We start from the raw sequence: 24,314 nt of genomic DNA, 5'->3' as shown, positions 1-24,314 counted from the left end.
TTGTTTTAACAGCAATGTTTATTTTCTGAACAATTAGACAAAACATTTAAAATTTTCAGGTCAAAACATGCACATCCACAAAATGCCCAATGACATGTAACACTGCATTGAGAGGAATATATTAATAAAATTTAATAACGTTATAAAACAGTGCATTTAACATCCACTTGAAACTAAACCTGAGGAAAACTACCATAAAACACAGAATCAAAATCTTTCCATTCATGCAGCTTCACAATTTCCATACTTGTTTCAGTAGTAATGGTTCAGTGAAGCTGGAAATTCTATGTTATTTAAATGAAATCTCAACTTTTAGAAAGCACTTGCCCTTCATGACAGCAAGGAAATTGAACTGCAGTAGAAAACTAGTATCAATGCATATGGCTTCAATCATAGAACAAGAAAAACACTGAAACATGATTTTACTTGTACACATTGGGGTCACACTTTTGGCAGCTGCAAAATATTGAATGGATGCAAAAATCTGTGCTGAAATAATCTATAAAACCACGGACACTGCAAATCTGCCAAATCTCACTGTAGTTCTAGAGACTGAGTAGTCCAATTAGTTTACTGGATCTTGCACACATTTTGTAATGTTATCTACATCAACCAACACACATATGATTTTCTGAATTTACATTCAACACTAATAAAATGAAGATGGCCGCTCAGTTGTTTACCAAACATTTACTTTTGCTTACCAAACAAATAGTTTGTTTCAGATGAAGGAAAAGAAAGTTTTACAGCATAAGCATGCATCAGTTCAGATTCACACTGTGATACACTAACTCATGCAGACAGATTGATAAAACTGACCAAATGACAACTGTTTTTGCATAATATATAGGTAAGTAGAAAAAGGGGAGCTAAATAGACAGCCCAATTCTCTAGCAAGTAATTAAATGACGAAAAAAGATGTCTTCCCGTGTGAGACTTTATTACATTTCTTTAAATATCTCTTCTATTTTTATACAACTAGAATGTTTTAACTATAAATTTGTTAACATTTGTTTGCAAAAATAAATCTAACACTAAGAAAAACAAGTCCACTTATGGCTTCTCAAAGTGTTTCCAATTGACAGATGTTCTGGTTATTACATTCTCCCAAGGAATTAAAAATATACAGAGTTGTGGAGGGTTTTTTTCAATTGAATGCCACCATTTTCATTCAATCGATGAATCAGTTATAAAATTAACTTGAAATTGTTTTGCAATACACTTAATTCATACAAAACATACAGCTTCCCTTATGAATTTGATTAAAAGAAAAATACATTTTTAAAATTTCAAAACCAGTATTTTACATTTATTTGCTATAATTTGAGTAAAATATGGTACTTTAAAATTATATATATATCCCTAAAAATGAATGAAATCCTGTTGCGTAATAAAGGAAAATTAGTAATTTTCAATCTGTTCCTAACCAGCGAATAAAAAGTCAGTCATGATTGTTGGGAGTATGAGCACATGCATCAAGCCAGTGGGCTGCACAAGGACTCCTGAAAATTGTGACGGGGACTTTTTATTTGTTGGCTGGAAACAAACTGCAGGTTATGAAATTATTGTACTAAGGAACAGGATTTCAGCCTATACTGTATAATACATCATTTATATCCTTTTATCCTGAAACTGAATTTGTACAGAACCTTTCTTTCTAAGTCTGTCCTGGCTTTTGTTTAAGTAGATCTAATTTAATGGGCATAAGTTCTTTAAAACTCAAGTATTTAAATTGGATATGAATGTCAGAGAAGTTTTAAACAAAGACAGTGCAAATACACAATTGCATTATTTTTATAAAAACCACATTTCCTAATATCGACAGCTTTTAGCCAATATTAAATCTAGGACATGGAGAACACAGGTGTGAGAGATCTTACAAAGAAAAGTGTAATAAAATACATAATCTGGTAGTTTAAAATCCAGTGATCAAGACAAAATACTAGGAGGTGCTCAAATAGCAAGAAGAGAGTTAAAATGAATGTCTGTTATGTGCTGTTTTTGTTCATATAAGTAATCATATGGAATATGCACTATTGTATGTTGTTTTATGAATATAATGATAATTTTAATTATTCATTTGGGAAATTTGTAAAGTGGATCTGGCCTGTGGATAATATTAGAGAACAGTCCACATTTTATAAAGGAGATGTCCTATTTATTGTACTTTAGGTTAACTGAGTTGGCCTTCCTTGTTCATTGGTTCATTATCTATGCCTGAAGTAGCTTTTGTGAAGGCAATTTTTGGCTATGATATCGGAAGCATGAATTTTTCTGTTTTTGTTATGTTTTATTTTCTATTTACTAGTGGAAAAAAGACACTATGAATAGATGCAACTTTTTAAATTGGACCTCCATGGGAACAGTTACACACAAATACTACATTGATCTGAATATTTGCACTTTTCTTTAGACAGGAAAAATAGTAGTACATGCATTCAAGTCAAAGATGTAATGTTCAATATCAATATCTATTTTAAAATAGACAAACTGAAATGGTTTTTAAAATTTAATCAGAGTACAAATTAATTAGCAGCTCTGTATCAGATTAACTCATATTGTTTTTAACAAATTAACATGCTTTAGAACAACATATTTCTGTTTGTAAGGAGGGTAGCATTACATTACTGATTAAAAATGTAATTTTTAAAATTAGTTTACTTTCTCTTCTTGCACATATAGGAAAACACACATGAAAAGCCCCCCACAACAGTTTCAGCTCCTTAAACTTCAGCATTATCTAATTTAAATAAAAAGTGGAAATGCAAGAATACAACTACATTATAGTGCAAACTGTAACTATAACCAGAGTATGAGATAATGACTCCTTTTTATCATTGTTTTAAATTAGGAAAACCACCAGAGTAAATTACTTTGCATATAACATGCTCTGGCAACTAACTATAAATAAAAACCTGCGTTTTCAAATAACACTTGTTCCTTAGTTCATTAAGAGCAATGTTCTATGTGTACTACATAATAATGTCTTGGATCTTATATATTAAAAAAAGTGTTGTATTGTGTGAACAAAAAAATCCCAGAGGATGCATGCACTATGTCTATGCATGATGTTTGGACAACAAAAACATGGTTGGCTCCTTCATCTCTGTGTCTACAGCTGTCCGGGGGAAAGTAAAATGTATCAAGGCACCACCCTTTCCTCTTTGCATGGCCCTGACAGTTAATCAATGTCATAAGAAAAGCATGTATTAATCACAAGTTTGAATATGGTGGAAGGGGGCCATCTTTACAGGGAGGTTATTTCTATGCGCAAGTGTCCCTAAATCCTGGTTCTTAAGCATAAGGAAGGGATATAAGGCAAATCAGTATTTTTAAGTCTTTAGTCCCAGATACATACTGTTGAAATAGAAAATGGCTGCTGTGCTAAATGTACACGTTGCAGTGAACAAACATGAATGAAAGAAAATATTGTATAAGGCCAAAAGTGAAAGTGACCAAAATGTGAAAAAAATGCAATAAAAAGCAATCTGTAGCAAGTTCACATTGTTGTAAAACTTTTCAAGTACAGAGTGTCAAGCAAGCAATCTTGAGTTCATGCTTGACTTTGCCATAACCATCTTTTAAAATATATTTGAAAATGATTCTCAGTAGGATGAGAATTATGAAAGTTCTTTGGCAAACCTCTTAGGCTACTTTGACACAATTCCATATAAATGTTTGCTTTGAAATCTTACTTCATCACAAGAGCTCCTGTCACTTAAAATGGTTATATAGCACTTGTTAAAATCAAAGGCTCATTACTTTAAATAATTCACTATCTGTAAACCCTTGAGAAGGCTATGGTTCTCAATGTATACTATGCTGAGTAATATGGCTCGGCATAGGAACAATACACATAGGAACATTATGTATTCTGCTTCATTGTCAATTAGCATCTGGAAAATCTGATAAAAAAGTCTCACATTTCAAGCTCAGTTTTACAAAATCCAAGGAATACTTGTTGAAAAATTGAGAGATGGTGTATTACAGTATAGTAGCACAGTGCTTACATCTACTCAGTATGTGAACTCAAACTTCAGGGAATAAGAGCAGCAATATACATCTTCCTTTAATCTCTCTTACTGAACCATATTAGCATTCCCAGAAAATATATACCAATTTTTCCTGAATATGGCAAATATACATAGATCTGTGACACTGTCATCCTTCACCATTCATCAGGTCTTTGCTTTGTAGTATCATAGGCTCTTATAACTTCAGACTGTGAAACAATCCCATTTTCATCTTGAGAGAAAGCATAGCCATCTGCAAGTATAAAATCATAATTAAATAAGAAACACTACAATCCCAGATTTATTTAAATTATTTCAACATATAAAATGATTACTCAGTTTAAATACTGAAATACTAAGAAATATTTTTGCTAAGTACTGTACTTAACACTTTGCTAAGTACCCAACATTTAAAAGGAATGAAAGGAGAAAAAAATCTGTTATACAAATAATAAATATTACAATCAATAATCAGTGCAATATGAGAGGGAAAAGTTCCAGTAGTATACATACATATGATCTTGGCTCAGGGAGAAGGTGTTCAACCTGATGGTGTATTGCCTCCTTCCTTCCTGCCTTCCTCCTTCCCTACCTCTGTATATATTTAATAAATTTCTATACAGCTTTCCCTCTCTAAAATATCTGGAAGCACTATAGATATTGCTTTCTTTTTAAAAGCAAGGAATTTGCAGGTCTCCAAATACTTACGAAGTAAATTTTGTTGCAGGGATTCAGAGCGGTACAAGTTGACATGGTTCTTCTTAAATACATTTTTCAGTAGCTGGGCTCTTTCAGTTAAGCTAGAAGAAGTTTTAAAAGGGTTAAATATACTATTATCTGAAATAATATTCAGTTCTGGCAAGTTAAACAAACAAACAAAAGGTATCAACCAGCAAATGTTATCTTCCAAGATGGATGCTAACAGTAGGCTGCGGGCAACTGAATGGGAAGAGAAGTAGTTTTTTGCTCTTTCTTCCCTAGTGTGCCTTCTCAAGCAGATTTGAGAGAGTTGCGGGGGGGGGGGGATTACTCAAAATTGGTTTCACTTTATGCCTGATGAGATCCATGTCATTTAAAACAAAACTAATGTGAGAACTCACTCTGGGTAAATTTATTACCAAGGTAGAAATCTTATGACAATGGATATACAATATGTGTATTACAGGCAAAATACACATTTATTCATATAACTAATTAATCTGAAGTTTATCTTTCAAACAAGCCATGCAATTGCTTTTCAGAGAATATTAGTAGGAAAACACGGAAAGCACTTGACTTTCATTTTATGGCAAATTTTATGTTGTATTTAATCATATTTGGTTGTCAAACACAGAGTTCTTAGCTATGTGTCCTGCAAAGATCCAGATCCTGTTCTTCTATATTTTTCCATATCCTTTAAAGTAAACCTTTGCTTTTTTGACTATATTTTTGACTCCCATGTATCTGTAATAATTTGCTTTTGATGGGCACTCTAGTTTCAAAAGTTGTTTCCCTTTGCAATGGGAAAAAGGCTATTTTGGAAACCTAAGCCTAAAGTGTCTTTGCGGATACAGAGCCTGTGTTATAGCTTCTTGGATGTTGGCCATTCTAAGTAAAAACAATGCATGAAATTTTAAAATTTTGTATTAGGATAACATGGTTTCATCTTCAAGAGACAGCTAAAATTGTATGTATATCGTTTCAGAAAAAAACATTAACTCCAGGAGAAGAAACTTTTGCAAATAACTTGCTTTCAGGTGAGGTCAAGCCAAACACAGCAAGATGTTTCCAAGCTTCCTAACTGTAACAGTTTTTCTTGTTAAATGGCTGTACTGGACAGTTCTAACTGCTCAATGGCAGGAATTTTTCACTGGTATAATAATACCTTTTCCCATGAAGAACAGCTCCTGGATCTTGAGATTTAGCTTCCAACTCTTGAACTTCATCAACTAGTGTTTTAAATGCTGCTCTCTTAATTCTGCAATGAAAAATGATTTTGGATAATTCACTCTGAAGCTCAAACTCTTTAATTTATGAGAAACTAAAACAGCAACTGAACAGTTATATCTATATATACACTTTAAAGGCTACTACATAACTATATGACATCCTTATTTTACTTTAGCATTTCATATTAACAGGTAATTAAAGAAGTTTTATATTAAAATTGTGCATTTTAAAAGATTTTAAAATTAATTTGCATTATTATTTTAATATCTACAAAGGCAGGTCATTATTTAGTAAACCAAAGAGTCTTAGTTCACCAACTAAGACTCTTTAACACATTGAATTCTTTCAGAGTGTCTGAATTAGCAATATTATACTTACACTTTATAGATTATATCGAAGATCAAAGCTGTCAAAGGAATACTTAACAAACCCATCCAGAATACACCAGAGCTGAACAACATGGCTGCCTATGGGGATTTAAATAAAGGTGTTATTCACAGAAAATGCCTATGAAACATTTGAAATGGGGTTAGATAACATGATTGAAATATGCTGATCCACAAAAATTTGCCAACTGCAAAAGAATTACTGACAACTAGTAAATGTATTGGTATGAGTATATGTTTGTTTCTCCTTTGAATGTTTTGCTCACAATGGCTTTCCACACACATAGTCCTCTCTGTTCTCTTTCACCCCATCTGGGAGACTGTTGAAAGCATAGTCAGTTGAATGGAAGTGCCCTTTTAGATTTCATAATGCTTTCCTTGCTTTCTACAAAAGATGACAGATAACATGGAAGTACCACAGCCACTAAAGCTAGAGTTCATATTTGTCTTCAGAGGCAAAGGGTTACAAATGACACCTTCTTAGGAATTTCATGTACACAAGGGATCTATGGCCCAAACCAAATAGAACCAGATCTCCTAGTCCTATTAGCTACAGATGGGTGAAAGAGCAAGTATCAGAACTCACATCAAGTTCAATTGTTGAAAAGGTGTACTAATATCATGTTTCAAGATGACATGGAGTTACTTATAACTGTTTTCAAAATCAGCAGTGATTTTAAAAAATGAAATTGTTGTTAAGTGCTTCTGGAAAGTGTTTGAAAGCTCAAAACTATTGCAAAATGCAGTGGCCATGTAACACTTGCCTTGAACCAATGTTACTGGTGTCTAGTTTGTCTCAAAAGGAAGTTCAAAGTGCTGATTTTGATCTAGAAAGCCCTAAATAGCCTGGGGCAAGAGAAACCATAGTTTGAAATCTTCAGAATTCTATTGCAGATTCTATCACTCCAGGAGGCTAGAGTTAGTGGATGCATACTACAAGAGTTTCCTTGTAGCAGCATCTGGATTGTGGAATTCCCTCCCAAGTTAAGCTTCATTAGCTCCATCTTTGTTGAGGTCAAATAAGCTCGTAAATTGTACATTTCCAAGGGACCTTTCGTCTCAAGTATCGTATTTTTTTTAAATACAAAATTTAGAGAATGCCTATATCTGCTTTTAAAATATGTTTATAAAATAATATCAATCTGCTGAATGCTTTTAGAATCCTGCAATAAACAAATGCTTTAAATAAGTTATTTAAGGGGTAGAGTGGGCGGCATATAAGTTGAATAAATAAATAAATAAATAAATAAATAAATAAATAAATAAATGAATGAATGAATGAATGAATGAATGAATGAATGTACTGTTTTATCTTGAGTTTTGAACATATACATCCCAATCCACAGAAGCAACAGAAGATTTGTATGCAGAATATTGTTTTAAAAAACATCTTCTGAATGGCAACAGTGTATGAAGTCATTAGATAATACCGTTTCTGTGGACAAGAAGAATTTCCAGCTGACATAAGCAAGCTGCTAATTTAGTTCAACTGTAGCACCCTTGCCTAGAAGAAATCAATACAGAACAATGAGATATCCTTTGGAACATTTTGCAAAGGCAAGCCAGGGGAAGCTGAAGCCAGAAAAGAAAATCAGGTAACTGAATCTATAGGTGAAGTTTGAAAACAACAACACTTTAGACTATAAATAATGTTATAATGGAAACATGACCTTGTCATGATGGATGACAGGACCAGTTCTTAAAGGTACTACTCATGGCTAAAAACATGTGATAAAACTTTATAACAACTGATCTAAACAAATCTGATGAATGAATTTTAAAAGAATACAGACCAACAAGGAGCTACTAGATTTCATTTAAATAGCACTTTTTCTGTTTAAGATTATTCTTAACGACATTTAAGGTTAAGGTATCAGAGCAAAGAGCCATCCTTATGTAAGCCACTCTCTATTAAATGTTCCTTGGTGAAACAGCAGAAGTTATAATGTAGGTCTTAGGATGTTAATTCTGACCATTGTAATGCTAACTATGAATGAAGGAACAACTGCCGCCTACCATTCAGTCAATCCAGCCTTTGGCTTTACAAATGAGCAACATGAATTGAGGGAAAGAAAGTTTTTCTGCATCATATTTGAAAGGCTGTCAGATTTTTTTTTCTTTTGCAGAGTTAATCCAAAACTAAAAGATTTAAAGCCGACATTCGTACTGAAGACAGAAGGGCTCTTTGTATATTTGGATGAAGAGGGAGAAAAATAAAATCCCACTGAGGTATTTCCTTCCTTTTTGTGCCCAAAAGCTCAGCTCGCTTCTTGCTCATTTTTTGTCTCTAAACTTTCACATCTCTCTGCACTTAGGCAGGTCAGCTGGGAAATGGCAAACTGATCCATTTTAGACAATGGTGCAAACAGGAGACAGTTCTGGGAATGAATTTTGTCTACCTTTGTTTGTGATTTACAAACTTCTCCTAATTTGTGAAATCTGCAGTTTACGCCAAGTCTTCACCCTACCTCCTTTTGCCCTTGTGAAACCACTCAGAATCTGCTACAAAAGTGGCTTCCAGTTGTATATAGCCAGAGTGGAAAAAATACAAATTCCTATTATTAGTATCACAGAAAGAGAGAGAGAGAGAGAGAGAGAGACAGAGAGAGAGAGAGGCTCCCCTACATTTCCAGAATTTTTTAAATGTTGAAAGCTGTGTGAGCAAAATGTCCCTCTTAGCTGTGTCCTGAGTAGAAAAGGCTACTCAGAAGCAAAAAACCAACAAAAGCCGAGAGGCATCAATTAACAACATCAAAATAACTATCACAATTCCGGAAAATAACCATCACATATTTTTAGCATGAGAAAATAATTTAAATGTAGCTATACAATAGCTGAAAATTCAGTTCTAGAATTTATCTCAGCAATTATGTTCACATACTCTTTATATTTTTATGATGCTAGCATGTATTTTTATCTGTCTGTCTGTCTGTCTATCCATCCATCCATCCATCCATCCACACAGGGGATCCAAGGCAGCTCACAACCATTTAAACTATAGAACAATCACAATTTTAGAATGCTATAAAAATCATGTTAGAGGCAAATAATTATCATTATTAAAACCACAAATTAAAAACTATTTAAAGAACTTTTAAAAAATAGAAATCTCAAAATTCAGTAACTACAGTATTCTTGAAATCCCATTTATTGCTTAAAAGCCTGTCTGAAAAGCCAGGCCTTTGCTTGATGAGATAAGTCTTTTTGGTTTTGTTTCAGATTTTCCTTCCCCAGTGTCATAAATTTGATTTGTTTTGGAAAAGGGAGATGCCTAATTATGCATATTCAAGTATATCTACACACACAGTTATATTGTGAACATATTCATTTTTTCCTGTTACGTTGCACAAGTTCCTACTCTGCTGACTTCCATGTATGCTAATTTACTATTTGCATGAAACCAAGCAGTATCAGCACAGACTGTCTGTCAGTGTATAATAAATAGGGGCACTTTAATGCACGATCTGGGCTGGCCACATTGCAGTGCATTACATGTTATGTTACACATTATAGTTATATTGCATATTTAGTTCTTAAAAAATCTTCATGTTTATGAATACGGGATAATGTGCTTCTGTATCCATGATTCAAAACACCAAGAAATGGCCTGCTATTGCTGCACATTATTGTGCCCATGTTGCCAGAAGAAAAATAATGCCAAGCTTTACACAACAGAGGGCAGCTTGAATGTTTACAATGCCAATGGCAGCAATCAAGATAGTATACAGGATATCTTCTTCTGCTCACTATCATTCACAAACTGACACCACACAAGGCAAAAATCTCAGAAAGTGACTCCTTCTTTCATCAGTTAATTGGAGATGGGGATATTCGTATTCATAAACAAATACGAATATCCCCGTCCCAGCCGCATATAATGTGACTCCAGCCTATGGAGCTGACCTGTCCACTCACACACTCTGGTGCCACCAGCATCCTGCTCTTCCTGTCAATTGCGGAAGTCGCTCCTCCACCTCCCTGTTTGTTTGGCCACTCCAGGCAAGGGGCGGGAGGACAAGTCTCCCTGCATGGCTGCTGAGTGGCTAGCTGAGCAGGGAGATGGAGGAGCGACTTCTGCAATTGGTGGGAAGTTTGGAATGCTGGTGGCACCGGGACATGTGAGCGGACAGGCCAATTTTGGGGGCTGGACCCGCATTAGATGCAGCTGGGATGGGGATATTCATATTTTGAAACAAATACAAATATGTCCATCTCTACAGTTAACCATTACTCATCCAAATACAAAACCAATTTCCATGGCTGTTTTTCAACAACTATGAATGGTAGTGAGCAGAAGAGGCTATCTGTGGATCATCTGGACTGCTGGGTAGTGTGTCAGAGTGGTTAAAGAGGAACTTCCTACACTCAGAACAATGTCACAATCTACATACTGCAAATTTTGGCCATACTGTTTATTTCCTTACCAGCACTGAACTCCATACTCCACCACCAGTTTGAAAAGAATCACTTTATTTGTGTATTAAAATATGTGATTTCCCAAATCTGACTGAAACTCTTAAAAGCCTTCGTGACAATAGATTTTATGAAGTAAGTCCATGCTAAATGTGTGGACCCTGTTACCATGTTAATGAGAATATTCTCCCCCCCCCCTGTAAAGCATAATATAACTTGCTTCACTGTATTCAGTATAGCTCCAATGGCAATATCCTTTTATTAATAGACAAGATAGTTCTTTTCAAGGGTGACCATCATGTCATATGGTGGTGGCCCCCATTCTGTGGAACAAGCTTCCAACTAGGGTGCACCAGGTTCTGTCCCTCCTGGTATTTAGGAAATCAGTTAAGATAGCATTATATAAAGCAGCCTTAAAAGAATGTATCCCCAAATGCTGTTGATATGAATTTTTAAATGTAGGTCTTTTCTACTGTGTTTGAGTTAATATGTTGCCATATTGACTGTGTTGATATAGGAGGGTGGAATTGGTGGGTGGGGGCTCACAGGTTTTGTGTTTTATTCTATAAACCACCTAGATGAGTGTGTGTTCATTAATGGGGCACTATACAAATTAAATAAATAATTAAATAAATATAGTTTATAACAAATTAACTCAAAGGGGTAGGATAATCTGCTATTTTTCCTGGACTGTGAGCATTTAGGGAAAAAAACAAAGCAAAACAGTGCAGAATCAGAGTTCAGAGAAACACCTAAGTATATACAGATGCTGAAGACCCACTTAAAATGACTGAATATCAATCAAGATTTCTTAAATCACTATCAAGTTGGAAATCGTACATTGATTCCCAAGTTTGCCACTTGTGTCAACAATGCTATTACTACCTTGTAGGTTGATAATTGAAATTAGTCACAGCCTATTCTTTTACTAATCAACCACTGTCATTTTGTCCATTTAAATCTGTAAGGTTAAAATCGGAAATCTATTGGCAAGTAGTTCAAGTGTTGCTGCATAGGCATCACATGAACTGATTGCCTGGCCCAGAACAATACCAGGTGGCACATTCTACACCTGCTGGTATTTCTCGAATGTCTTCAAAGTAGTGGTTACTGCATGTATGTTCTGTGCCGTGAAGTCAGAAGACTTAATAGTGAACCTAACAGGGCTTTCAAGGTAAGTGAGATCTTTCAGGAATGGTTTTACCAGTGCCACTCCCCCAGTGAGTTTCCATAGCTGAGTGGGGATTTGGACCCTGGTCTCCAGAGTCCTAGTCTGTCACTCTATCCATTATACTACCTTAATATCCCAAACAAAAACTAGTATATTTTATACACAGATTTGGAGATTACTTAAAAGGTAAACTATACCTCTCCAGACATATCAGGTGCGATAGGAATAAGAGGCCACAAAGAAGAGTAGATTCCAAAAAATACTATCCATAGTGCAATGCTGCCCCAAATGGCTACATGACTGAACTGGAAAGCAAGAAAGAATGAAAAACACAAATTCAGTTATCTAGTAAGATTTACCCAAAGACTAAAATCCAATAACAGACGTAGTGTAAAAACCACATTGTTTCCATCTTGCTCTTCTAATCTCCCACAATCAACCAGTTGTCTATATATTGGAATACAGTTATATCACAGATTTTGAGGTACTGCTGAGACTGGTGCCATACACTTAGTAAAGACTCTGGATGCTATTGATAAACTGAAAGGAAGCGCATTGAATTAGTAAATCATACAATAATAGAGTAATGACGTTGGAAGAGGCCTATAAGACCACTGAGTCCAACCCCCTGCTCAATGCATGAATACAAATCAAAGGATATTTGTTAGATGGTTGTCTAAATTTCTCTTGAATGCCTCCAGTGTTAGAGCACTCACCTCCTCTTGAGGTAATTGATTACACTGCCGTACAGTTATAACAGTTACAAAGTTTTTCCTGATATTCAACCAAAATCTGGCTTCCTGCAACTTAAGCCCATTGTTGTGTGTGTTGCATTTGGGTATGACTGAGAACAGATCCTGCTCCTCTGTATGACAGCCTTTCAAGCATTTGGAAAGTGCCATCATATCTGCCTTCAGTCTTCTTTTCTCAAAGTTAAACATGTCTTTGAGCCTTTCGACAAAGATTTCCAGCCCTCTGATTATCCTTGTTGCCCTTCTCTGAACTTATTCCAGTTTGTCAGCTGTGATAGGGTTCTTTGTCAGTGTCTGGCAGTTCCTTGTTTTTGGCGGGAAACAACAGGAGCGGAGATTCTTTAAGCGATTCTTTATTAACAAAACTAGTGGGTTTCTCTACTACAACTTCAATAGGTTCAAAAGGTTCAACATTAACAAGTAAGTCAGCCCACAACAAGGGCAAGGTCTCTTCATAATTGTTCTTTCTTAACAGAAAGATTGCCTGAACTGTTGGCCTTCTCAGACATCCACTCCGCACCGCGCAAATTGTCCTGCAGCAGGGATGCCACATTCTCCTTCTGGCGGTTTCTCATGTGGTCCAACCGGTCCTGGATGAATCACCCTCTTCCGAAGACCCTGTCCTCGAGGGTATACTAAAACCGTCCATTCCTCTGGTCCCAATCCTTCGATAATGGGTTTACCTTCATCTCCCCTTTTCTCTATCTCTTTATGGTCTCAACCCTCATAACCTGTTCCCTTTTGTGGAATCTTGAACACCCTGATTTACCCTTCTACTTCCAGCCATTCCTCCTCTAACACCACTAACTTCCTCGTCTCTCTCGATTCCTCCCCCTCTTCCATCATTAAGAACACGTCTACCCCTTTTCTCTCCCTCTTTCCTGACTCCTCCTCCTCCTCTTTTCCCGCCTTTAACTCTTTCATCTTTGTTATAACTTTCGCTACATCTTCCCTTTCAACTTCTCTACTTTTTTCTTCCTCTACAGACATTTGAGGGGACAGCTCACTCTCATTCTTCTTTTCTTTCTTATCTTCTTGCTCACATCCGCATCCTTCTTGAACTGCAGTGTCCAGAACACGACACAGTACTCAAGAGGAGGCCTAACTAGTTCCAAATAGAGGGGAACTAATACAGCACAGGATTGGGAGACTATATTTCTGTTAATGCAGCCTAAAATAGCATTTGCCTTTTTTATAGCCACATCACACTGTTGGCTCACATGCAGTAATCTACGGTGATTCTAAGATCGTTCTCACTCATAGCATTGCTGAGCCAAGCATCCCCCATCTTGTAACTGTGTGTTTTCAGCGCAGTGCTCAAGCCTATGTACAGCGGTGACTTGACGTATGACCATAATCTGTTCCGGAATGATGGTTGTAACTTGAAATTGTCATAAGTAGAAGCACCATTTCCCACTGAAATCCACTGAAATGCAATTAATCTGTTCTGGCCAAAGAAAACAATCACCAAAAAAAAAATCACTGAAAGACTCATTGGACACATGATTAATCCCTTCTGGCCGAAGGGGAGAGGAGAAAGAAAAGCAAGGAAACATGCAGGACCCATTGCAAAAGCACAGAAAACAAACGGAGCAGATTGGAAATGCACAGAGAACAAATGGACAAGGTCTGAATGCACAGGAAGCAAAGGAAAAAGCAAGGGAAGCATGCAGGACCAATTGCAAAAGCACAGAAAACAAACGGAGCAGATTGGAAATGCACAGAGAATGAAGGGACAAGGTTGGAAATGCACAGAAAGCAAAGGAAAAAGCAAGGGAAGCATACAGGACCCATTGCAAAAGCAAAGAAAACAAACGGACCAGATAGAAAATGTAGAGAGAACAAAGGGGCCAGGTTGGAAATGCACAGAAATCAAAGGGAGCAGATCAGAAATGCAAAGAGAACAAAGCAAAAAGCAACGGAAGCATGCAAGACACATCAAAAATGGGAAAAAAACCCCAAAGCAACCAACCCCCCCATCGGAAATGGGGGGGAAGCCAAAAAACAAACAACTCCCCGAGACCCATTACAGCACAGAAACATAACCCCCAGCCAAAAACCACACTGCAAAAATACCAGAAATGATTTTTAAAAAGCACAAAGCAGCACCATACCTTAGCAGGCAGCCTTCTTGGATCACACACTCACTAACTGCCGGGGTGAAAGAGCTACAAAGAAGCAACCTTATTGCCATCTACAGTTAGAAATTTGAATTTCCCGCCTTTTTTTGTTCATAAGTGTAAGCTCCGGTTGCAAGTAGAAGCAAAATTTTGCTACCCGAGCTGTTTGTAAGTCGAATTGGTCGTAAGTAGGGATGGTCGTAAGTCGAGGCACCACTGTAGATCATTTTGAATTTTGTTTTGTCTTCCAGGGTGTTAGTTATTCCACCCAATTTTGTGTCATCTGCAAATCTGATTAACATTCCCTGCATCCCTGATTCAGTTCAGTTAGTAAGAATGTTGAAGAGCAATGGGCCCAGGATTGAGCCCTGGGGTACCCCACTTGTTACCTCTCCCAGTTTGAGAAGGGACCAATCATCATTACCCTTTGAGTATGATTCTATAGCCAACTGTATATCCATCTGACAGTTGTTTTATCTAGCCCACCCCTAGTTATCTTGGTAATCAGAATAACATGGGCACTTTATCAAAAGCTTTGCTGACTTAAAGATATATTATGTCTACAGCATTCTCTCTGTCTATTAGGGAGGTCACCTGATTAAAAAAACTGAGATCAGATTAGTCTGGAAGGATTTGTTTTTGATAAATCCATGTGGGCCTCTAGTTATTACTGGACTGTTATTTAGGTGCCCGCATAGTGACTGCTTCATAATCTGTTACAACATTTTACCTGGGATTGATGTCAGGCTGACTGATCTGTAGTTCCCAGGTTTCTCCTTTTTTGAAGATAGGGACAACATTCGCCCTCCTCCAATCATCTGGCACTTCACCCATTTCCCATGATTTCAAAAAAATAATGGACAGTGGTTCTAAAAGTTCTTCAGCCAGTTCCTTCAATACTCTTGGATAGAGTTCATCCAGTCCTGGAGATCTGATCTTGTTCAAGGCATTAAGATATTCCTTGACCTTTGGTTTATCAATCTCCAGCTGCAATCCTGTCTCCTACACTTGCACTTCTCATTTGTCTGGAGGGTCATAGTCTGTCCTTTGGGAAAAGGTTGAGGTAACATAGGAATTGAGCATTTCTTTGTCATCTGTTATCATTCCTCCATCTCCATTGAGTAGCTGAATTACAGTTTCTTTTGTTTGTCTTGTCATCCAGAGCAAAGCATAGAAAATGCGGGTGATCAGGATGGATGGTGATATGGAAATAAGTGTCTACCCCAGCAAACCAGCCCCTCTTTTTGAGAAGTGGTAAGATTGTTTCTAATGCCACTATCCTGTTTCTAGTGGTACCATTCTTGGTGTCTATGTATGAGCTTACATCCCTCAGGTCTAGGATAGATCTCAGGCCCCCTCCTTTTTGGGGACTCAAAAGTAATGGGAGTAGAAACCATCCTCTAGGGACTCGAGAGGGACCTTTTGAATGACATCCTTCTGGAGGTGCATGGTTGTCTCTTCTTCCACAACTTGAAATAGTGTTGTTGTTGATTAGTCGTTAAGTCATGTCCGACTCTCAGTGACCCCATGGACCAGAGCACGCCGGGCCCTCCTGTCTTCCACTGCCTCCCGGAGTTTGGTCAAATTCATGTTGGTAGCTTCAATGACACTATCCAGCCATCTCGTCCACACTTTCTCGACATACAGGGTCTTTTCCAGGGAGTCTTCTCTTCTCATGAGATAGCGAAATATTGGAGCCTCAGCTTCAGGATCTGTCCTTCCAGTGAGCACTCAGGGTTTATTTCCTTTAGGATGGACAGGTTTGTTCTCCTTGCAGTCCAGGGGACTCTCAAGAGTCTCCTCCAGCACCACAAATTCAAAAGCATCAATTCTTCGGCGGTCAGCCTTCTTTATGGTCCAGCTCTCACTTCCATACATTGCTACTGGAAAAACCATCGTTTTGACTATGCAGACTTTTGTTAGCAAGATGATGTCTCTGCTTTTTAAGATGCTGTCAAGGTTTGTCATCGCTTTCCTCCCAAGAAGCAGGCGTCTTTTAATTTCATGGCTGCTGTCACCATCTGCAGTGATCAGCCCAAGAAGGAAAAATCTGTCACTGCCTCCATATCTTTCCCTTGTACAGTATTTGCCAGGAGGTGATGGGGCCAGTGGCCATGATCTTAGTTTTTTGGATGTTGAGCTTCAGACCATTTTTGGCACTCTCCTCTTTCACCCTCATTACAAGGTTCTTTAACTCCTCCTCACTTTCTGCCATCAGAGTGGTATCATCTGCATATCTGAGGTTGTTGATATTTCTTCCAGCAATCTTAATTCTGGCTTGGGATTCATCCAGTCCAGCCTTTTGCATAACGTATGCTACATAAAAGTTAAATAGTGTTGGGGGAAGTCAAAGTTGCTACTTAGATTTCTTGTCTTGTTTTGAAACATTGGTGGATCTGTATTTCAATTTTTCTGCAGGCTGCATGAAATTCTGAGAAGTTGCATGAAAATGTTTGTGTCTTTCTGAGAGATATCTGCTGGAAGAAGAAAAGTAAGGGCATCTTCAGTAAGGTCAGTATAACTCATCTATGTTCCTTTTCTTATAGAGATTGCCCGTCATGTCATTGGCTTTGTCATTAAAGAAGCCCTCACTGTCAAATGGCAAGTTCTCTATTCAGGATCTCAAACCATCAGATATTTCTGCCGACCTCAACCAGGCACAACGTCTCAGTGCTACCATTGCTGCCACATTCTTCATGGTGTAATGGTGTGTTGGATGGCATGCATCTCTTGGGTTGCAAAGGACATAGCCTCTTGATGGTCAAAGACAGAATCTTTTTATCTTCTGGCAGGCTGTTAAGAAGTGGCTGGATGTTATCCCAAATGAATCTATGATACGTACCCATCACTGCTTCATAGTTTTGTACTTATCCCTAGGGCAGCAGTGGAATAGATCCTCCAACTTATTATGTACATTTCACACCCTTTCCTATTGGTTGAGGCTGTATTATGGTAACGTTTTGAACTGGTCCAGGAAGCCTCAACAATGATGGAGCTGGGCTGTGGGTGGCTTCATTATCATTTATTTTGTAGAGGTTCTTGATTTGTCTTGAAGTTGGTGGCAAAGTGGAAACCTTCTGCCACAACTCTTTAACATGACCCAAAAATGAAGGGAGCATACCAATATGGACAGGAGCAGCTGCCATTTTATTAATTGGATTGTAAGCAGGATCCAACCTTGGTGGGGGTGGCTGTTGAATTTTTGATTTCAGAGATTGGGCCACCCTGATTATGAGATCTGAGTAGTTTCTGAAATCTTCAGGAGGGAGAGAGATTCATATCCCTCATATACAAAGAACTGTGACTCATCTGAAAGTCCATTATCTAACTCAGAATCATAAGAATGAGAGCTGTCACTTGATATTTCTCAAGGATACCATCCTTACTGTGCTATTTCTGAGATTACTGAAGAGAAGTCATTCTGGTTAGTGCAGCTCCATTTCTACCTTTTCTTGATGTTGCATCTTTGGTTTGAGGCAGTGCCGAGTTGGATTCAAAGGCATAGTGTCAATGTTTGTCACCTGATCTTTCTTACTTTGAGGGCTCTTTTTGAGGTTGTCTCAGAATGATGCCTCTTTGGATGGAGTATTGCAGACGGAAACTGTCAGAAGTGGTCACTTCAACAATAGTGTCTGGAAAATGCACCTGTTGCATAGATTGTTCCCAGGCGATGTTGATGTTTGGGTGAAAGTTACTGAAATCATGGTGGACTTTTTCTAGGGATTCTTTTCCATGGGACCATATCAGAAAAAATGTCATCAATGTACCTCAAATAGAGAAGTGGTTGTTGGGTGCAGTAGTTGAGGAAGTGTTGTTCAAGATCAGCCATCAATATGTTTGCATATTGTGGAGCCACGTGCGTCCCCATTGCGGTTCCATTAATCTAGAGGTAGGTTTTAATTGTCAAAAGTGAAATAGTTGTGTGTGAGTACAAAGTTACAGAGGGTGGTGATTATGTGAGCGTCTTTCTTATTAAAGAATATTTTCCAAAAATAGCTCCCATTTTCTGTTATCAAGATGTTATTAATTTCGGTTACAGTAACATATTATCCAAATTTCTGTGGTGCCTGAAGGCACTTTAGATTTGTTCGTTCTTTTCAAAAAAGCAGTTTGTAATATGGCACAGAAATGATTTAGGCATTACAAAAATAATTGTATTAACTTATAGTGAGGATATTTGGTTCCTAATCCTTGTTCTCTCCCATTCTTTCTTCTCCTTTTCTTAGACTTTGCTGGAATTTTTTTACTTGTTAGGAACTGTTTTCACAGAAAAATCTGAATAAATACTGACTACTTATTATAAAGGTTGATATTCTCCAAAATAATTATAATTAATTTATAATATGAACTATTTTGAAAGCATTTCTTACCAAAGTCCAATAGGATGTCTCTAACCCAGCTTTTAAACATACAGTTATTACCACGAACTGAAAAAAAGAGAAAAATTACAAGATAGAATATTTTAGGTTCTGAGTGAAAAAAGAAGCTCGGAAAATAAAGGAAATATTTTTACATTAAATATCATTCCATACAACTTAGCATTTGGATAGTTGACATTCATATACATTTAAATTGCTATAGACAAGATACAAATAACTTGGCAACCTCTTCTATATGTGGAGTCTCTGACTTTCCTATTTTTGTACAAATTGTAACTATAGACAGTAACAGTGAGTAAAGAAACCTTTTTTCTACTTTCAACTGTTCCCAGAATGATTTTTAACATATAAAGTGCTAGTCACTGTGAAAAGGGTGGGCGATTGAGATTTAAGCTACTCTGTCATGCTTTCTCTGTGCAGTTGTTGTTTCTACCTGATACACTACTAACTGTAAAAGGAATTAATCAAACTCTCCAATAATTTTCATGTGAGATAATGAACCATTTTGCAAAGGAACACAGAAAACATGTTGCAAAAAATCCACAAAATTATTTAATAAGAAAATTACATTCAAGAATCAATTCAACAGGAAGTCACAGAATCTGCACAAGCATCTATACAGGCATCTGTATAGGATTCTGTTCTTGCTTTTATTGGAAACAACTGTGTGCTAGTGTCTGATGTCATAGGGTAACATGTAGATGGTCCACACTATGCAGCTAAAGTCAATAATGTTCACTAATGTTCACAAATTGGTATTTAAAAAGGCTATGTTTTCTTTCAAAACAATACAAATGCAAGATCAGGTGGTATCTTTATTAGACCACTAAAAAATCAAGCAAATCAACTTGGTATAACATTAGTAGCACTTACTGTATATACCGTGTTTCCCAAAAGCAAGTAGTCTGAAGTTCTACCACTGGCAAATACAGTATCTGTAAGGTAACAGCATTGAAAATATTAAAACTGAGGGAAGTATTTCTACAACAGAATGTTTTTCGCAGGGCTAAGGCAGATAATTTACAGGCAAGGTGAATCCCATAGGAACAGAAATTAAGCAAGGATGAACAGTGTAAAATGGGCTGGAGCAGTATCTCTTCCAAACTTTGTTGGGGTTGTCATGGGCCTGATAAAGTTTAAGAGGTGGAGCTTCACCATCACAACTAGGGAAGGGGGTACAGTGGGGTCTCTACTTAAGAACGTCTCTACTTAAGAACAATCCAACTTAAGAACAGCTCCATTTGCTAAATTTTGCTTCTACTTGAGAACAGAAATCCAAGATAAGAACAGGAAAAAAACCTTTCCTGCTCTTTTTTTAACCTTAGGTCATCTTAGGTTAAAAAAAAAATTCTCCCCCTAGTGGTAGAGTATGTATTAACCCGCTTTGCATTAGTTCCTATGGGAACTAATGCTTCAATGTACGAACACACCTCTACATAACAAAAAAACAGCCAGAACGGATTAATTGGTTTTCAGTCCATTCCTATGGGAAATTTTGCTTCAACTTAAGAACGTTTCAACTTAAGAACACCATTCCAAAATGGATTAAGTTCTTAAGTAGAGGTTCCACTGTAGTTTCTATGGACGGAAAAGAGCAGATACGGATTAAACGGTTTTCAATGCGTTCCTATGGGAAATGCAGATTCAACATAAGAACTTTTCAACTTGAGAACCACCTTCCAATACAGATTAAGTTCTTAAGTAGAGACCCCACTGTATTTGTATATGAATACGAATAACCCTGCACAGGTGGACATAATGAGGGTCCGCCCCCTAGGGCCGGACTGTCCACTCATGTTCCGCTGCTGCAGCGGGCTTTGCACTCCCTTCTTATCACTCTGGAGCATCCGATCAGCAAGCCACTCTTTGACCTGGCACTTCGTCCGATCATTCTTCGTCCAATCAGCAAGCCACTCTGGAGCATCCGATCAGCAAGCCACTCTTCCTATGAGCTCCGGAGTGATATGGCAGGAAGGGAGCATGGAGCCTGTAGCAGCAGCGAAAGGTGAGTGGACAGTTCAGTCCCAGGGGGCCAGACCCTTGTTATGTCCACCTGCGCGGAGGGTTTCATATTCATATATTAATATGAATACCCGTCTCTAATCACAACCTCCCCCTCACTAGGACTGTTCCATTACTGATAAATAGTACAATCCTATGCATTTAGGTAAATGCATCTCACTCCATTATAAACAGATTAAAAACTCAAATGATCAAGCAACTGAAATTTCTTTAATCAGCTAAAAGTCCTAGATACATTTATGACTTTAATAAATAACTTCCTTTACATTCTAGCAATTCCCAGTTCCTGATGAATGGTGTCTAAAATACAATTTTCAAACAATTTCATTGGTGTGATTTTACTACAGTAGAAGACTGAATGATGGTTGTAGTAATGATCTGCCAGTATTATTCAGCCACCAATGTTATACAATGGAGGGTAAAGTAGCAAGGTACATTGTTTTCCTGCAATGCACAATTTATTTCTCCTAATGCAGAGACCCATGGTAACTTACAAAATAAATGAAAAACAAACAGCTAAAAACAAGGATAAGTTTTATATTACAGTGCAATTAAATATACTGTAATATTGGAAAGGATAATAATGTTAAAAAGTAATGATGTTAAAATAAATGAATCCATGTTATCTTTAAGTCATAAAACAAGAAATTTGAAAACTGTGATACTTAAGTGAGGTAAAATGGGCTGAATTGTATAGTTTCAATTGATATTTATGAAGTTTTTTACTCAGGAATTGACAAACTCAGAGGAAACGGAATGACTTCAATAATGAGATGAGATGTAGCACAAGCAGTTTGAGGCTATAACAATTTTGCAGACAGTATCAATCAGATTTCATGGAATGGCTATCAATGTAATCCTCATTCAAGTCTATGTTCCAATTACAGATGCTAAAGAAAAGAATGGGAATCTTTTATGCAACACCCAGTAGGAAACTGATTGGATGTCAAACAAAACAGGTCATACTGATAATCATAGGTGACTGAAATGCAACAGCAAAAAATAAATCAGGTCCATGCATTGTTGAAGAATTTGGTCGAGAATAGAGATTGGAGTATTTGTATTCATCTACGAATATGAATATCCCAGCACAGCTGGAGTTAAAGAGGGTCTGGCCCCCTGGGGCTGGACTGTCCACTCATGTGTCCGGTGAAGATGCCAGCCCACTCTTCCTTCCAATTGCGCCGGAGTGCCCAGTTGGCTAGCCACTCCTGGCAGAAGGAGTGAAGATGAGTCTCCGTGCAAGGCTGACAAGTGGCTAGCTGACTGGGCGCTCCAGAGTGACTGGAAGAAAGAGTGGGGCTGGCAGTGGCAGTAGATGCATGAGTGGATGGTCTGGCCCCGGGGGCTGGACCCTCGTAAGCTCCAGCTGTGTGGGGGTATTATTTGTATATGACTACCCACATCTCTAGTCGAGAACTCAGAAATGAAGTAGAAGTGTGACTCATAAAATTCTGTGAAGCCAACAATTTGTCTGTTGCAAGTACATGCACCAGCAAACTGATGACTGTATATGTGGATAGCCAATATATCAATCAGATATACAACATAATTGGAAACAAAATACAGATAAAGTATATTCTTTCTGCAGAAACAGGATCAGGAGTGCCCTTGCAAAAATCATGAATAGTTAATATCAACATTTAGAATAAAGCTGAAGAAGAATACTATAATAATTGCAGTATGCCAAAATACAACTTAAATAATACAGTGGTACTTCGCACAACGATGTTAATTCATTCTGCGAAAAATGTCGTCTTGTGAAAACATTGTCTTGCGAAACACGGTTTCCCATTGGAATGCACTGAAATCTAATTAATGCGTTTCAATGGGGAAAAATCGTCTTGCGAAAATCGTCCATAGAAAACATCATCTTGCGAAATGCGGTTCCCCATTGGAATGCATTGAAATCTATTTAATGCATTCCAATGGGGAAAATCATTGTCTTGTGAAAATCGTCCATAGAAAAAAAGTCTTGTGAAGCGCCACAGCGATCGCAAAAACCAATTGTCTTGCGGATTAATCGTCCCACGAGGCAATGGTCTTGAGAGGCACCACTGTATTCCTAAAGAATTTCGAGACTTTCAAAACTATGGCCCAAACAGAGTCTTATGATTACGACCATGGCCAGAACAGATTCAGGTGATTAAGTAGAATAACTGGATTGAAGACAAGTATCAGGAAATAATGCAAAAAGACAACAGTACTGTTTTTGAGAGACAGTAAAAAGTGTTGATGAATAAGTAAGGAGAATCTTAAATTTTTGAGTAGCAGATTGGATAACAATAGTAAAAGGTAACAGAAATAAGGTTAGAATCCTAAATGCAATTTTTCAGTGACTGGCACATTTTTATACTCATTGTTGTAGAGAGCAGAAAAGAATAAAAAGCAGAAGTGTAGTCATGTAAAGACTATGTTCCTGCTCCCTAACTTGAACAGTCACTCCACAGTACCAAAACTGGTGATACTGAAAGCAGCCAAACACTTAAACAGAGGTAACACTTTGCCCCTGTCTTTTACTTAGCATACTAGGTGATCTAACAAAGAGAAAGAGAGAGTTCTAGTGCCCAAACCAGGTGTGACAACAACTTAAACAGATCCATAAAATCAATCTCTTTTGAGAGAGATGTAGCAAAAACTGTTGTCCAAGAAGGGGATATTTATGATTGCCTAGTAGTTATGGCAACTGTCAGGATCCAAGGATATATTTTTACAGGTAAACCTACAGCTGCTTCCTTTTCCAGAGCTGCAATGTTTTCCATTCACATTGTCATGAATCCAATGGGTATATTATAAATAGAGACAGGGTTATTCATATTCGAATATCTCCACACAGGTGGCGTTAACGAGGATTCAGCCCCATGGGGCCAGACGGTCCACTCACCGATCCACCATGGACGTGGACGGAGCAATTCTACCAATGGCTCCGCAGTGCGCGATCCCCTCACCAGTCTTCAACCTTGCAGTGAGGCTTGTCCTCCCGCCTCCTGCCAGGAATGGCAAGCAGATCACGTGCTGTGGAGCCATTCGTAGAATCACGTCATCCGTGTCCACAGTGAATTGGTGAGTGGACCGTCCGGCCCCATGGGGCTGGATCCTCGTTAACGCCACCTGTGCAGAGATATTCGT

The 24,314-nt window shown here is 37.6% G+C and overlaps 1 protein-coding gene across 5 annotated transcripts in view; it reads right to left on the bottom strand.

Moving 5' to 3' along the window:
- The window catches only part of ATP8A1 (ATPase phospholipid transporting 8A1), a 138,870-nt gene continuing 114,556 nt past the window's right edge, over positions 1-24,314 (bottom strand). For 4 of the 5 annotated variants that reach the window (XM_078393978.1, XM_078393979.1, XM_020786218.3 and 1 more), the window contains 7 exons: positions 20,037-20,098; positions 19,155-19,211; positions 12,110-12,217; positions 6,321-6,409; positions 5,878-5,970; positions 4,722-4,813; positions 1-4,266 (listed from right to left, as the gene is read on the bottom strand). In XM_078393978.1, the coding sequence (XP_078250104.1) occupies positions 4,169-4,266; positions 4,722-4,813; positions 5,878-5,970; positions 6,321-6,409; positions 12,110-12,217; positions 19,155-19,211; positions 20,037-20,098 (599 nt within the window). In that variant the 3' untranslated portion in view covers positions 1-4,168. The remainder of the gene's footprint in view (positions 4,267-4,721; positions 4,814-5,877; positions 5,971-6,320; positions 6,410-12,109; positions 12,218-19,154; positions 19,212-20,036; positions 20,099-24,314) is intronic. The other variant, XM_073001199.2, reaches the window with a different exon arrangement.

Source organism: Pogona vitticeps, chromosome 5 (genome assembly GCF_051106095.1).
Source record: "Pogona vitticeps strain Pit_001003342236 chromosome 5, PviZW2.1, whole genome shotgun sequence".
In the NCBI taxonomy this organism is placed as follows: Eukaryota; Metazoa; Chordata; class Lepidosauria; order Squamata; family Agamidae; genus Pogona; species Pogona vitticeps.
This window is presented reverse-complemented; position numbering and strand designations above follow the sequence as displayed.